The 17,007-nt window shown below is 38.6% G+C and overlaps 1 protein-coding gene across 1 annotated transcript in view; it reads right to left on the bottom strand.

Annotated features, from left to right (window-relative positions):
• Positions 1-2,543: 2,543 nt before the first annotated feature.
• Positions 2,544-17,007, bottom strand: part of CDC123 (cell division cycle 123) — a 39,429-nt gene continuing 24,965 nt past the window's right edge. The window contains exons 10-14 of the mRNA XM_040547353.1: positions 16,189-16,311; positions 12,440-12,468; positions 7,038-7,166; positions 5,069-5,206; positions 2,544-4,331 (exon numbers count right to left, since the gene is read on the bottom strand). Coding sequence (XP_040403287.1) covers positions 4,305-4,331; positions 5,069-5,206; positions 7,038-7,166; positions 12,440-12,468; positions 16,189-16,311 — 446 coding nt within the window. The 3' untranslated portion in view covers positions 2,544-4,304. The remainder of the gene's footprint in view (positions 4,332-5,068; positions 5,207-7,037; positions 7,167-12,439; positions 12,469-16,188; positions 16,312-17,007) is intronic.

Here is a 17,007-nt window from a genome sequence, read left to right as displayed (position 1 = left end):
CTACTCATCATTTTCCAAATGGACCCAGGCACCAACACCCACACTCACTGGAGCTGCCTTCTGAGGTCCTCGTTCTGCTTCTTTCTCTCCTTTCCCAAGAGCATTCAACACCGACTCTGCAGACGCTTCCACTTGAATTACCTCCAACTTCAAGACATTTAAGCACTTCTAATAAGCCTGAATGTAATCCAAAAACAGCTGACCCTAGTACAACACCCTACACCTTCTGAGATACAAATTCTGTTCTCTTGAAAAAAAAATCATTAACTCTTTGTCTTTCCAGGTCTTCCCGTGTTACTTTCCCAACAGATACAGAAGTAGCAAATACCTCCCATTTCCACCAGACTTTATTTGTCGACCTGATGTCTAAAGTCCCCATTTGACTTCTTTTTTTCCTTTAGTTAGTCTATCCTAATAACAACTAGAGCACGGCTTCTGCTTTTCCTGTTGTGGGAACATCTAGCTTCCCAAGCTTTGTACATATGGACACACTTGCTCTTCAGCATGATGGCTCGGCATCAATCCTTCCTGAACGAACCACATCTCTCTATTCCAGTTCTCCGGTTTGTCTCCCAAAGTCTCTGCAATGCCCATCAACCGGAGTTTTGAGATATACTTACACTGAGTTACTCTCTTGTATTACCCATACAGGTGTAAAGGCATTTTAGCCGAACACGTTGCTTCATTCTCTCTCCTGGAGAGTCTCAGGCCAATTAATAATTTATTTACATCAGTGACGTGCAACAGTCTGGCAGGACGTAGAGTTTCATGCCAGAACCAGAGTCAGAAGCTAGAACCTTCACCTGAAGACACAGGAATCCACACTCAGAGATCCTGGGCCATGTGAGACAGAAACCAAAATTTTAAGCCCTACTCTAGTATCTGAATGTGAGCCCTGAAGACTAGAAATAAAAGGTACCGATTGTTTTTTCTCTTGGCAGAAATGCTGTTTCAAAGAATCAGAAGTCTCTTAGTGCAGTGCTAATCTCTTTATTATTACAATAATCTATGATCACACATTACTGCTTAAGGACTCTGTACTTTTAAGGTCTGAACAAAATAAGCCAGTTAGGTAACAAATCTTATTTTAATTCTATACAATTTCCAGATGGCTGCAAGTTCAAGGAGACTTTATCTTTACAATATCATAGTTTGAATTTGACAATCTCTATAAATTCCACATCCTGGTAAACCTCTGTTATTAAGACAGCTGGACTTAAGCCTCCAAATAGCAGCATTACCAAGTATTTGTCATGAATCAAACGTCCCACGGTCTGTCTCTGTATTATATACTTTAAGGCCCATCTTCTCTTGACCAAAGATATGATTTTTAACACAACCTTATTGGCTGGAGTCACAGATTCGCTGTCCAAACGCAAAATGAATAGCGTAACTCTGACCTCTGAGGTTCAAGTTATTACTAGATGCCAGGCTGATTTGTGTATCAGTATTCCCCGGCAGGTAGCCTGTGATCTTCTCCAGATAGCCAACACTTCAGAACCGAGGTGGTTTGTAAGAGCTAAGCTAACTCAAGTGTGCACAAAAGTACCAGGAAGTCTTTTTACACTGTTTGTGCCCCACTATTACCCATCTCCACGCTACCACTGATCTACTTTGGAACCCCTTCCTCTGGCAATGGTCTCTTGAAAGCCTTTAGTCTGGTAGTCTATGCTGCTTAAACGGACACCTGAACTATGTCTGACGTGGTGCCTTTCCTCTAGCCAGCATGGCACCCTGGACATCAGCTGCTTGCAAGTGCTTGAGAATGAGATTTATGAAATTTCTAGGTAAGACTGTCAGATGCAGTTATGAGGATTAACAAACCACACAGTGTGACCAGAATCTAACAAGTGCTATTCATTTTACTGAGGCTCAGAGCTGAGAAACAAATTATTCCCCTATTTTTAGGGTTCTTTTCAGATCTTAATAGAGCACCACTCAGAAACTTAAATCACAACATCTAAGAGGCAGGAAACAAATAGACACAGTTTTTTAAATTCAGATCAGTATTATCCATGCTGATGCTTGTTCTAATCTTAACTTTCACCCAAATATTACATTGGTGGGTCAGGAAGATGAGGACAACACTGGAAAAGAAGAGCCAAAGGAGCACAAAAATATAATGGACAGTCCACAGCCCAGAGATACACGAGCATTATTCCAAATCCATCTGAGAGATTGAATATCACAACCATTGGCCATGAAATAATGAAGACTTCTTTGACACTTGTGGCAGAGCTGCAATCCAAGAATAGAGACTCACTACACTTGAGCCATTAGACGTAGCCAGACTTTAAGAGGATGCCATTTGACAAGCGTATGACCTGTACACAGAGATCACATGCTACCTCCCTCTAAAGCTCTGTTTGCCATCTAGGTTAGATTACAAATATCTTTCTTTATATAATGTTTTAGGCATATAACTAAAAATATATAGTATTTAGTTAGTCCTTACTCAGTGAATGGTGATCGTAGCATTGAATCACAGAAACAATGGCTTGTACAACTGTGGTTTTGTATTTTGAAATTTCTGTATGATGGCCAGAGGCAAAAATTGATTTTATTATGACCTGAAATAGAATTAAAAGCTTCACATATCTTCCATTTAAAACCGATATAACACATTTTTAATGTAGCAAGGTTGGCTTCCCCATCTCCCCAAGAGGAACACAATTATTTTCACAGACCAAAAGGTCATACATACGGGATGAGAATTCTTGTAGATCTTTGATCTAGCAGACAACAACAACAAAAACTGGTAACCAGAAGACAAAGAAAGAAGCAAAGTAAATATTGAGTATATGTTTAAATTACGAAGAGATAATATTTTGGGGAACCCAGCTATGTAGAACAGATTTTTTTTTTATAGTGGGGACTTTCTGTAACAGGACCTGAAGAGGTTACAGCCAGGAAGGAGTAACTTCAAAGCAAAGAGTAAAGCTTTTTATTATTTTTATTATTATTATTTGTAAGTTCCTACCCGATTTAGAAACCCTCTGACAAGGGTTTAGAAACCCTCATCCAAAGTCACACAGTATGACAGGATTGTGTATAGCCCAGCCCTGAGTTAATGTCCATTTAATTTATGTGCAAAAAGCTATGGAGGAGATTCCAGTGCTTCAGAAGGAAAGGGTAGGGCAGATTCTGTACTCAAGACTCCAGAAGTTGTAATCTGTGATGTTTAATAATTGTATTTGGTAGAACTGGATCCTTAATCTGCATAATCCTTAAGCAAAGTTCATTGAAAACTGAAGCTAAATAGAGACAGTAAGAAATGATTTAATGTCTAAGTGCAGATTTAGCATCTAAGACCAGATTATAACTGAGTGCCACATCAATTTGCCAGCAAAAGCAAGGCAAAGAAATATGAACAACTTTATATACACACATAAAGTATCACATAACTGGTTCGAAATAGGAACCAATTTCCAGGGGCTGTGAGCACCTCTGAATTTACTGTCATTTCAGTTGGGCACACTTAAATTACTGATGCCATGCAAACACCTATATCCAGAAGTCAACTGGTTTTTAGTCTGAAACTGAACACCCCTTTAAAAAAAATTTACAGAAAATCAGTAACAAGAGCTTCTGTTTCCCCAAACTTAGTCAAACTTCCTTTTATACAAAGAACATGAAGAAGTACCAAACAAATACAGAATTTAAGAGCTAAAAGAGTAATCGTATTCTTCAGAAACTCAGAGACTTAATACAAAAGAAACAAAACTGAGTCCACATATAAAAATCATGGGTTGACGTTATGCTTAACTATTTATATTAAAGCCAAAGTTGATGTCTGATACGTAATCATGTTAAAAACAAGTTCCAAGAAAGCTTTACTATGAAAACAAAATTAAATTTGATGAAGTTTAACAAATTTCATAGCTTTAGCTGCAGAGCGAAAACATTACTTGAAATCTGGAGAATTCTTGATGTTTTAACTGCACAAGAATTAAATGTTGTCATATTTATCACCCAAGTCCGACAGCATACTTCAGTGGCATCAGTTTTCACATTAGGAGATAAGAAGGCATTCAGTCGTGCTCAGATTGTTGCTTGCTTGCATTGCCATATAATTGCATTAAACGTGGATTCCAAAGAGAACTCACCCTAACCCCCCAGGTTTCCATGAAAAAGCCTTTCTACACTGTTACGTAAACCAACATACACAGAGGATGAACAGCTCTTCAGTTCTTTCAATGACTATAAAAAGCAGATTTTCTTTAAATTGATAGCTTAATAGTTATGTTAAATATAACTTTTGCCTCATTTCTTGTTTGTAATTCATTGTAATGCTTCTTGATACCTCAGTCATCATCTTGCTGATTTCTTTTCTGTCAAGGAAACAGAAGAGTTCATAATGTTAGGACACATTTATCTGAAATGGGAGTGCTACTAAACCACAAGTGTTTCCAGATTCACTGGATATCAGACAATGACTGTGTTTCTGAGCCATTTTTGAATGGCAAGAGGTAATGTTTCCAGCAAATACATCAACCCTTTCCCTCATCCCAAACTACTGGATTGTATTTACAGTAAAGAACAAGATTTGCCCCACACATTAACCAACAGAAAACGATGGTGGTGGCAGAAGCCAGTAGTCAAGATGAAGGCAACTTACCCTCCCTTCCCCAGATTACAAAAACGTCATGTTTTCATGTCACTGTTATCGAAGGAATAAAGAGATAGCATTTTTCTAATATACTCATCTTCTAACTTATTAAAAAGTTCTTAGAAGCATTAATTTCAGCTCTTCAAAAAATACTTCTCCATTTAGACTACATTTGTATTTACATTGCTTCCCTAAAGATAAAATTAATTAAATCAAGTAAGATCAAAATGAGAGAGTGCTCTTAATCACTAAAGAAATATGTATATATGTATAAAATATATACATAAATATATATAAACAAACAAAAAAAACAACAGTACTTTGTATCATAGCTTCATATAATATGTTACAGGTACGTATGTTATCTATGCTAATTACAAAAACACAATTCCAGTCATCTAGTTAGATGTTGCCATTTTAGAGAGATGAAAGGTGAGGATTTTTTTCAGTACTTCTTACCAGTTTAAGGAAGTCAATTAATTTGTGAACATCCTCTCCTGTAGAAAGGTCCACAAAATCTTTTGGCAGTCGGTAACTCAGGTATGGACTAGGCTGGACAGTAACTTTACTGTTCGTACAGCGGAAAACTGGATAGTCCTTTGGAAAAGATAATGGATAACATAAAAACAGTGTCCAAGAGTATAACCACTAAAATCATTTGAACTCCTCCATGATATTGTCTGAATCACCTTGCCAAAGAGTTTTAGTTCGCATTCAACTAAACCTGCACTAACAACTATTTTTTCATGAAAAACTCTGCCCACTTAAGAGCAATAATTAAAATGTTATCAACAGTCAAATAAAGGCATTCATTTCCTCACTTCAAAATTTCTACAGTGTATCGATTGTGAATGTGTTTAATACATATACACATTTCTAATGGCGCTATCAGTGAATTTAGGCAATACAATCTACAATGAGTTATGTGAATAAATATTTACAATAATATCCCTAAGCCCCTCTTCACAGGTTCCTTCTTTAAGCCCATATTTGCAAATATAACCTTATCAAAATTATGATCTAAGCTTTCTGACATATTTTTGCCTTTGGTGAATAAATTGCTCTATAAAATACCCAGACGTATCTCTAAACCTCTCAATTCTTGCAACAGGTTTTAGGTAACTTGATATAATTTTCACTTCAACATATTGTACATTAAAGACGCTCTAGACATGCAACCTAATTGGCAATTACACGTCGATAAGTAACTTCATTTTAAAAGACAGACATTCGGTAACTTTACAACAGATCCTGTGATTCAATTTAGGCTGAAGGATGAAGACAAGTCATTTTACTTTACATACGGGCTTACACCAGAGAAGTTATGTAAAGCATCTGGCGCACAGAAAAATAAATCCAAAATTCAGGTGTTCCATAGACAACTTGAGAATTGGGAACGTGCTTTTAACAAAGGAGACAGGTTTTAGCAGAAAGGTTCACTGAATGAATTTTCATACAGCAATAGCCAGACCGTGAAGCTAAGAAAATAGCATGAACAGTAACCTGCATAGCAGTTTATTTCCCTTTCAACATATTATGAAAATGGTGATGGAATCAAAGCAAAGCCCAAATGTTAAAAATAAGCTCTATACAGCATGATACTTCAGATACTCTTAATGCATTTCAACAGCTAGAAACTAAAGAAAAGCCCTATTTGACTAGCCATCGCTCTTCACACAAACAGCAAGTACTTCACGAGATCAGGTATCACACTACTTTACATCTCCTATCCAGCCATCCAAGGACTTGTTAAGATGCAAGGGCTCAGTCTCAGTTACACAAGGAGGAAAAAGCTGGAGTAGAAATAAATGAAGACTATGCCTCTCTCTCAGTATTAATGGGAACTTATTTGTTTTTACAGAGGCAGCTTGGAACAGAGATAGAAAAGACCTGCTCTGCAAGTCGATGGAGTTCAATCCGTCATTGTTCAATGACAACGCTTCTTCCTTGAGGGCATTCAGTATGAGAGACACAGAAGTTAAGCTTCTTTTGCTTCCCACCAAATGTAAATCTGGAACTCAGGGAGAGCTTGTATGATGAGTATCAGAAAAAAAAAAACCTTCAAGTGATTATATAGAAGAGTAACAAATTTTAAAAGAAATTGAAAAGAATGAGGAGAAATTAAAGACGCATCAAACCAAGTTTTGGGGCATCATCTTCAACTGAAGTCAGAACTGCAATATGGGTTTGTATGGTTTGAAATACAAATTCCTTTGTAGGCACCTAAAACTACCAGGTAGTACTTGTTGAGATTAACTACCACCTAAAAAGATAGATCAATTCTTCCTACAAAGAGTTTACATTTCAAGAGTCAAGGACATCCATTTACTTCAATGGGATTTGCATCACAATTTCATCATAAAGCAGCAGCAGAGGCCATAACGCCTTTTAGATTTACTCACCAGCCTTCCTCACAGCACAGCCTTACCTGTTCTGTTGCTTCCTCTTCACTCTGGTCGCCTTTCAAATTTCTCCCAGAGGTCAGCTCGTCCCACGTAAACAGCAGTGAATCTGTTACTTCTCCAAATGGGTTAAAATCTATTAGCCAAACCTTACCCTGCAACAAAGCAACAGAAGAATTAAAACAAGCCATAAAATTTTAAACAAAACCAGAACACACACACACTTCTTCTACTGTAATATGCCTGGTCTTTACAGACAAAAAAAAAAAGGTGTCAAAATTGCAATCACCTGTTCTAACTCACTGAAAGTATTCTAACATACTTAACATTGGACAGTTTTAAAACACAGCAAGCTTTGAATTTATATTTTATTATTATTACTTTAGGCAGAAAATCAGTCAGAGCTCAAATAAACTGAATTCCCTTCTACACAAGGTACAGTTGTATACAAGGATGAGAGCACAGAAGTTTTGCTATGGTCCTCCATGACTCAGAGACAGCATGAATAAAGAAGGATGGAAAAAAAAAGAAATGAGAAACAGGGATTTTGCTTTCCATTAAGAGCTGCCTCAGCACTCCTGTACTCTCAGAAGGGATTGTAAAAGAACAGAGCACGGTCTGCAAAATGCTAGTGGAGATCATGAAAGCTGCACAGATATAGATTAAAAATAAAATAAAATAGTAACTTAAAGGTATTTTAATATCACTAGTAGTCCAGATTTTCTCCTGCATTGTCTTTAATATATTAATATGCCAAACAGTTCTGGTAGTATGCACAAGAGCATGCCTACTTACAACTGAAAAATGAAAGCAGGGAGACTAACATGACTTATTAAAGGTAACAAAAGTCTGCCAGGAGCAAGAAAGAGCTTGAATTCCTTGAGTCATCTCGAGATACAACCCCCAGTGCAGTGCCTTCTTTTCTTACCCAAGAAAGTGTCATCTATTCTAATAAAACAGATACTTTATGACGAATTACAATGAAATATGAATACAACTGGTAGTAAGAACTAGCAAAACAAGCATCACATCTGGAAGAAATCTGATCTATTAAATATGGAGAGAAAAAGCTTGTTGTAACATCTGGTACTGGAGGGTTTTAGTGTATTTAGTAAAGACCGATTGGAATTGGAAACCAAACCTGAAACTGTGTAGCTACTGAAGGATTGTTTTGCTTTTTCCCTCCCTCGTTCCCAAAGGATCTTCCTTCTCTGAGAGAGCCTTCCTATTTTGATACAAACTGCACGTACCTTTAATGATTTACACTAGAGCCATCTGTTTTCTAACTTACAAAGATCCCTTTGAAGCCTTCAGTCACAGAGTAGCATGGAGACTTCCTCTCCCACCCACACTACCTCAACCACCCTCACAGGCGCTGCAGAGTGGGAAACGAGTAGAAACCCACCCAATAGCTGAGAACAGAAATGCTAGAGGCTAACAGCAGCCTGCCATCATCTGCACAGAGTTACTAATGCAGGTGGGGGGAGTCCCAGCGCAGACGAAAGCGGTGATGTTTCCTGTGAATGGGAACCGTGCCAGCACGGCGACCTGTGACATCGGGGTTTGCACGCAGACTGTCACAGGTCTCACTCCCTCTGGGTAGATCGATGGGGTACAGCTGTCCCAAAGAGAGTTTTAGGAAGCAAATACACTGCAACAGTGCTACCGACACCAGACAGCTGCAAAAGAAACTCTGAACTGCAGGGACATGGACCTGCTTCTTACTTTTGGAAGGGTGAGGAAGCACAAATCCGCTAAATTGCAACACCTCTGAACCAAAACTGACACCGTCGGTGCAGACTGCAAACAGGGGCAAGCTCTGCTATCATTTTCCGTCTCTGTTCCTGCCTGAAACACAGTCACAAATTCTCATTATAAGCGATGTTTTACTTTTGCTAATGGGGACATCTTGTTAGCTCCAAGGCATTGGGAGGAGGAATCTGAAATTTAGATTCATTCTATCGCACTAGAAAAACAAGCTAATGAACCAATTTAATCACAGGCAGAAGCAGTGGCTGGCATAGTTCATTGTGCAGTTCAGAGAATCTTTCCTTGTATCAAAAATGTTTACACTTAATAAAGGACTTCCTTATGAAAGGCTTTCACAGAGTCTCTTCCTCACCCCAAATACATGAAATTGTTGGGTGTTGTGTTTTTCTTTTTTAAATTCAAATTCAAGGTCATTTCTCTAGCGAAAAGATGTACCGTAGAAAAAAAAATGAAAATTGGTTTGAGACTACTGAAAGCAACATCTGGTTTTTGTGAGCACCCTAGCAGTGTTTTCCCTCTCTGCAGACAGCAGTACTCCATCCACAACACCAATTGCTTCCTTGAGACTGTCTTAAATCTCTGCTGAGCCCCAGTAGTAGCAAACTGATGAAAAGTGGCAAACAAACCAAATACGTTTTCTCAGGCCTCGATAAAGGGAATGTATACAACTCTGGGTCGGTAATCAAACCATCTTTTCTTCAGATTAAATACTCATTCAAGTCTTCTGTGCAATTCTCTTATTTAAATGTAGTTTAAAAGATGCCACGCACTGTGTATCTGAAGAGCAGGAGTAAAGCTATTTATCTGCTGCCTTCTGACATAAGTAATCTTTGTCATGAGAGCACAGAAATGCACAAGCCAGAGAAGCAAAGTTGTGCATATCTGGAGGGAGAAAAAAAACGTGTATTACATGAGATTTTTTTCTCTCATCCTAAAACAGGAACCACTAGATTTACCATACCATGACACCTTCGTGCTTTGTTTTACTGAAGCATTAAGCAGCACGCTGCTGAAAGGAAGCGCTTATGACAAAGACTGTTTAAAGGAAGTTAAAAGATAGATAAAACACAAACCAAACTGTTACATTTCCCTAACTCCAGCTGCACCTTCATGCACGGTGACAATGCTCTTGAGCAGAGATGCTAGCACAAGTTTGCATGTTAACAAGAAGAGTTGTGAACTAGCAGTGGTCCGGAGCCACTCATCTTGCTTTTCCTCATCTTAATACAGTGACTTGTCTTGAACATGGTTACAAGGTGTAAGACTTGTAAGAGAGAGAAAAGGAGCAACAGCAGAGCTGAGTCTCAGGCTGGTCAGCTGTTGCACAACAATGCATGCTGCTAGCAGAAAAAAATAAAGTGTATCCAAGTGAAAACAGGCTACTACTAGTCCTGCAGTATGACTTCTTCAGGGCTAGGTCTCCAGTTCCTTGGGCTTTCAAGACTGCACGACGGTTTTTCTTCCTTAAAAGATGAGTGGTCTGCCAAGTCAGGTGCTACCTCAGATGTGCTTGGTGAAGAGAGTGTAACGGGAGAGGCAGACAGAGAAAAAGTTGTTCTCAATAGGGCAACTGCTGATTCTATGGCATCCTCCGACTCAATGAGCTGGCCTTGTGGCAGAGCACTCTGCAGCCTCTCGAGTAACTAAAGAAAGCATGTGGAGGGGTTTGCTCTCTTCCACAACTACAGCAAAGAACAAGCTTGTCCAAGCTGAATATTTAGAGTTGAAAGAATTTAAAGTAAGCAGACATTGGACATTTCTCTCATTCTGTAGGTGAGGTTGCCATGCAACCAGCCCAAAGAAGAGCATGGGCTCTGGAAATTAATCAGACTCAGCAACACTCAATATTCTTTTGCTGCCTGTAACTCGCACACAAAGGGAGCAATGAATAATACAGTTGCAAACCACAAAAGCATGTGTGAAAGGAGGAAGACTTGACACACAGGGCTATCTGGCAGTTTACAAGACCTGAGGGTAAAAGGCGCCAAGAGATATCTACAAACAGATATATTTTATCCTGACAGATGAAGAAACACTGTTCATTTGAGATCACACAGGCTGAGACCTTTTGCTTAAATAATGTCTTCATGCTTCAGCTGTGAAGCTGAGTACCCAAAAGCAGAACCTGGCTAGACGCTAAAGCAGTCATTCTCCTTTCGGCTGACAGCATCCTAAAGTCTGATGATTTGAGTCCAGGCAGGTAGTTTTCACTGCCATTCAGCATGGCTGTTTTCAGCCTGCAGCCTGATTTTAGATACATACATTAAAAGCTGTGCTGAGTAACAATACAGTAGTTACTTTTCACATGACATATTCTTGTTTTGTTTCTGTTTTGCAAGCAATGGCATGATTTACTATTACACGATTAAAAAATACCTTAGCAACATTCAAAGTCATAATCAGGACTTACTACAAATACTCCTAACTCACCTCAAATAAAGACTTTTCCCAGTCCCTTAACTGTAAACATGTCAAACAATGAGACTTTTAAAAGTATATAGCGTTCGATAACATCTTTTTCTGCATTTCTGGATAAGGATTTGGAAATAAATTTAAGCTAAAACAAGTATTTAATTCTCATGTGTTAATGTTATTCCCAAAATCAGGTACTGAGATTTAAGGCTATATAATGCATTTTTTGGCTGTGATTGCTTTTAAGATAATATATATATGTGCCTTTAGAGCACAGTTCATATGACCTACTCCTCCATTGACACTAGGAAAGGTGAAAGTGATTAATGCAGGTATCAGCATGTGAAGTTAGGGTGGGACATTTCTCCCTGCTCTGTCACTATCCAGATGTTCAGGGTTCTGATTTGCTGAGCACTCGAAACCACGGCTGGAATAATTTGAGAAGAAAACAATTAGCTTCCATCTGCCTCAAACCAAGCACACAACACTCATATACTCTTATAACGATCATCCCTTTGTAACCTAGAGGAAGAGAGTTATTGTTTGCAACCTCTGAAGGACAGTCTGAAGAAATGATTAGCTTGGATCAGTTCAGATGCTATAGGGTTGATCACAGGACAAAATGCCAAAGAAATGATTTTTGGAAGAAAAAGTGGTAAGAATCTCCTGCATTTTTTCAGTGAGCAAAACATCCTCCTTTCCCCCTAATTTTTGAAATATCCCAGTCATTCTGGCTGAGTGTTCAGATACATTTCTGTCAAAAGCACCTACAGTAGGGACTATATAGAGGGAGCCTTAATAACAAGTACTGCTTCACTAAAACTGTTTAGTGATATTGTACAATATTAAGTATCTATCTTAAAAGAAAACTAAATTGCCCTCAGTAGAAGGCAATTCAGACTGAATTGCAGCTGAAACCAAAGGTATGTTCTTTAAAACAGATTACTTGTCTGGAAGAAGATATTTAGTAAATAATTACATCACTGGCACAGACATACTTGCACCCCTAATCCTATCATTCTCCTACCGTTGACAGCAGAAAACATTGAAAAGGAACTGGGAAAGAGAACGATGAAACTAGGTAATGGCTTTTGACGTTTCTTGTTTTTATTTTTTTTTTTTTTGCCAGGACTACTTCTAGGAAGATAAAGCTATTATTTGTTTCATCTCTGTAGTGTTTCAGGTGCAGTTTCCACAGAACAAACAATTCAATACTAAGGACATACATAATCTGTTGTTCACTTACCCTGCTGTCTCTGTAGACATCAAAAACAACTGAAAAACAGAAACACATGTTAATCTTTAAAGATATACAATTCCACAGAAGTTGTCTAAAATTAAATAGATACTTGTATACACGGCACAATCTGCAAAGTCAATACATCCAAAGAACTGAAAGCCAGAATTAGGTTCATTTCCAAGAGGAAGTTGAAAAATTTCAAGAACTACTGTTAATGCACTGAGAGAGCGTCTGCCAGGCTTTTCCATTTAATTCAGGTTTGTTCTGCTGATTTTTCCCCCAATGGAGAACATTTGATAAACTCTTAGCACTGAGAGAGGCTTATCTTCTACATTACTGCTGCAAAACAAACAGCAGAAGTGAGAAATTTCAAGGAAGGATCAAGACTCCATTGTGCCAGACGTGGCACAAACATGTAATAAGAGAAAGTTCCTGCTTCAGAGAGATTAGGAATTCAGCAGATAAGACAAATAGGTTGTAGGAAGACAGTAGTCGGTGGGCATGCTGAAGATGAGCTGGCCCTGAAATGGCTATATTTAAGGTAAAACAGAGAAGATACTGCAGATAGATATTGCACACCTACTGATTATCACCAGCTCTATAAAATCACTGAGCAGCAGAGTCTCTTTAAGTCAAGCCGTCTTGCATAGTTACGTTGTTGTCCGTCCCATTACTTAATTAAGCAGAGATCTCTGTAGATATATCTACCTGTTAGCTTCTGTACTGTATGGTTAAACAAATCTTTGTCTTTCCATTCAGCTACAGAAAACATACAGAGAAGCATTCAGGCATGACTGCTTGCAGAAATTGTACCAGTTGAGCAGGAAAAAAAAAGCCAAATTTAGAAGAAACTCAGACAAACGCTGTACTGTCACTTCCTTCGCTAATAAGGGAGGGAATAGTTCAGCTAACTAAGAGATTTCCCAATCCATACGAGATAAACTAAACTCAGGATATGACTGAAGAGCACTTGAGCCTCAGCAGCTCCTCAGGAAGCTGCTTGTCAATAGCAGACACGTTGATTGATCACATCCATGCATGTAAAGCTACTCCGTAACTTAACCTACTGCTTTGTGTGAAGTTCGCTGCGCTAAGGGCAAACCACAACTCCGAGCTAAAGCCAGTCACGTAACTGTTTTCTGGCCATATGGCCTAGGAATCCACACAGCTTTTTGCACAAGCTCAGTTACGTCAATTTAAAGTGATGCTGTAGGATTCATTGCTGTGATTTGCTCACTAGGACAAGCCCTCGGTGGCTAAGTCACCGATGCAAAGAAAAGCACAGCAACCCGAGATTTCTTCCCCAGCTGCTCAGCTGAACTTGTTGCTTTACCACATACTCTCATTAGCCATATTTCACTAATGAAAAAACTCTCATTTCAGCTTTATGGCTGAACGATGGCTGTCAGCTTGGGGCGAGCCTATGGCAGCAGCGATCATTAATCACTGAGGCTGACCACATTTAGTGGGATTTACGTCCCCATTAAGACTGACTGCATGTTGGTGACTCATTCGGGACATTCACAAACAGTAAACAGAGAGGAAAACTTGAACTGTGTCCCTCTTCTTTATGGAACACTTCAGAACAGGCATGTTGTGTGCCAGTGAGACTGTACCTGCAGCTGCTCAAAATTGAGGGTAAGCTAAGGCTTGACTCTACGGCGAGCATCAATACCTCTGTAGGATTGTTTTCAGTAGGCTCTTATCAGAGGATTTTAGAGGGTTCTATCACCATTTAGAAGTATTTAAAAAGCACTCGCCCATCTGTTATCTTACTGCTCTGACTCCGCAGTGCTTCAGCTGCTCTGACTCAACTCTTCCATCTGGAGATGCTACCAGACCAACTGGAAAAAGCAGAGCAAACAGCACTGAAAGCCTCAACGAAGCAAGAAGTCAGGGAAAGAGCTTTAATACCTTTCCTTTTAAAAGCAAACAAACAAGTAAACCCAGATTTTCATTGTTAACAACACATATGCTACCAGACAGTGAATCAAGGAATACGCCAGGGGATGAATGAAGGTATGGGGGATAAAGAGAGGGCAGAAAATGTTTTCTGCACGGCATTTCTCTGCAGTAGAACAGGTCAGACACTTCACTTAGTGCCCAAGACCAAAAGGTTAACAAACCTCCATCCCAGTAGGTGACCCTGAAACCTCTTTTCCCCCAGAAGGTAATTCAGATGGCACAGTTTTACTTTACACAGGACAACACTTCAGATCTTTTAGTTCACTAGGCAGCAGTTTCAGAGCCTAAATCTAGGCGTCGATTTCTAAAAATAGTGCCCTGAATTCTTATCTATCAGTTGATTACACACCAGCTGAAATTATGTTGGAACACAGAGGAAAATTAAAACAGTAATCAGAATGTCAGATCTGTATGATTGATTTTACTTCAAAATGTTAGGGTTAAGATCTGTTAAATTAGTATATTAATTGTATGTATTATGTCCAAACTGAAATAAAGGAACCGTGCAGAGTCAAATTTTTAAGAATGTCAGTAAAACAGATTGGCATTAGGAGGTGTCCTTTCTAAAGAGTCAGAACAGATCTATTTGACTGTCCCGGTTACTCAGCAAAATAGTTAACCATGCTCAAAACTTACCTACAGGTTGGGTGGTCAAAGCTTTATGAAAGACAATACAACTGACAGACAATTCTTATGTTTATGTATTTTATTAAACCGAGGGTTGGTTCATGCCAGACCAATTTAAATTCCTTCATCATACATTTCACCAGTCCTGATCACACATCATGACAAAAACACTATCTTACTCTCACTAAGCCATGTCTGGAAACTATTTCCAATAAAATTTGTAAAGGACTCCATATTTACAAACTGAAACAATTTACTTAGGCTGCTCAGGTGTAGTAGAATCTCATCAAATACCATTCAAAATTTTGAGCAGATAAAATTCTGTACATCAATATTCTAGGAGAAGTCTGTATAAGTTCTTGAAAAGAAATTTCAAATCCTTTCTTTGGAAAATACAACAATAATATAGCAGCAAACACCTTTAAAACATTTTTTTCTTATTTTTCCTACTTATTTAATGTCTTTTGTTAAGTATTTCTTACCCATTACTCAGATTTTGAGTTTTTCTTATTTAAAAACATGTATAAGGGGAAAATGCCTTCAAAAACAAACAAAAAAGCCAACAAGCAAAAAGACAAACACACAAAAAACACATTATGCCCTCTGAAAGAGATCTTTCACTCTTTTTGTGCTTTTCTGAAAAGCTTGAACCTTTTCCTTCAGGGTTTTTTGTTCTCAGTTCTATGGTCAGGCAAGAACACCACCACTCTGAATATACGCTGTAGCCACTAGAGATATAACATTCTCCCAAGTCAAAGCCCCAAGCCCTGTGAAATCAATAGCTATGATGAGAGAGAGACGCATCCACGGACTTAAAATTTTGGGGATATCATTTCTAATTGACGTGTACCACTTTATCCCTTTGCTCTACAGCAGTGAACTGGAGTTTAGCGCATCGCGACTTGGTGCACTGTGGAGGAAACAAGCCTGGCTCAGCAAGAGGACAGGACAACAGGTCTCATTTCTATAGAGACGGTCCTTCCTGCAAGCCCTTTCAATTACAAACCTCCCAGCATCCTGCAAAATAACTTCAGAAAGGTAGACCCTTCATTTTTTTCATTTTTAAGTCTTTGTAAGCACAAATGCAGCGTCTTCTCAAAAACCTTTATAAACTCCCTCCTTTCCTCCCCACATTCCTCTAATTGAAGCGTTAAGATACTTACAGTCTTCATCCAAGAATTTATATTGTATGTGTTTCTCGAAAAACTCCTGTATTGATCGACAGATCTCCTCACATTGCGTAGAGATATGATCATAGTATTGCGTGTAGTCCCTCTGCGATATACCTGTCAAAAACCTTACTTGATTATGAAGAGCTTTAGACGTGAAAAACAAACAAACAAACAGAAAAAACCCACCACACAAACAGTCAAAACACAATTCTCCCAAGTTTCAGCCATTAACACTGACTTGCTCTTTGGCTTTATTCTCCAGTACTTGAAACACTGTCATTATGAACTTTCTCCTTGAACAGTTCTGCCCTGCATTTTGCGAGCCTCATTTTATACGTACACACTTTGACTATTTTAAGAGAATTTCAGGAAGAATCTTTGCCTGAGTTTAAGTTTCCAGTAGTTGTCCTGTCCTTTCAGCTTTATTCACCCTAGTTACTCTGGTCAAAAACCTTTTCTGTTCAGCACATCAAATGTAGAAACCAGAGTTTGGAACCATAAAATGAAAGGAGTAGAGGCCAGGTTTGCACATTAGCAAAGACGATGGAACTGAGTGTACCATAAAGATTCTCATTTAAACTACTTATTAAGCCTGGAATAGAGCGTACCTGTTTGAAAAGACACTAGAGGTGAAGCCTTAAATCCTAGAATCAACAGACTGGCATACAGCCTAGTATCTTCGCCCCTCCCTCACTGCTTTCTTGCATCTCTGACATTGGGTAAACTATTCCAACTACATCACAAGCGCTTCATTTCAGACATTTGTTTGTCTACAAGACAATAGTTTAAGTTGACATCAACAGGATTATA

Source organism: Cygnus olor, chromosome 1 (genome assembly GCF_009769625.2).
Source record: "Cygnus olor isolate bCygOlo1 chromosome 1, bCygOlo1.pri.v2, whole genome shotgun sequence".
In the NCBI taxonomy this organism is placed as follows: Eukaryota; Metazoa; Chordata; class Aves; order Anseriformes; family Anatidae; genus Cygnus; species Cygnus olor.
Note: the sequence above shows the minus strand (reverse complement) of the source record. Positions and strands in the feature narration are given on the sequence as shown.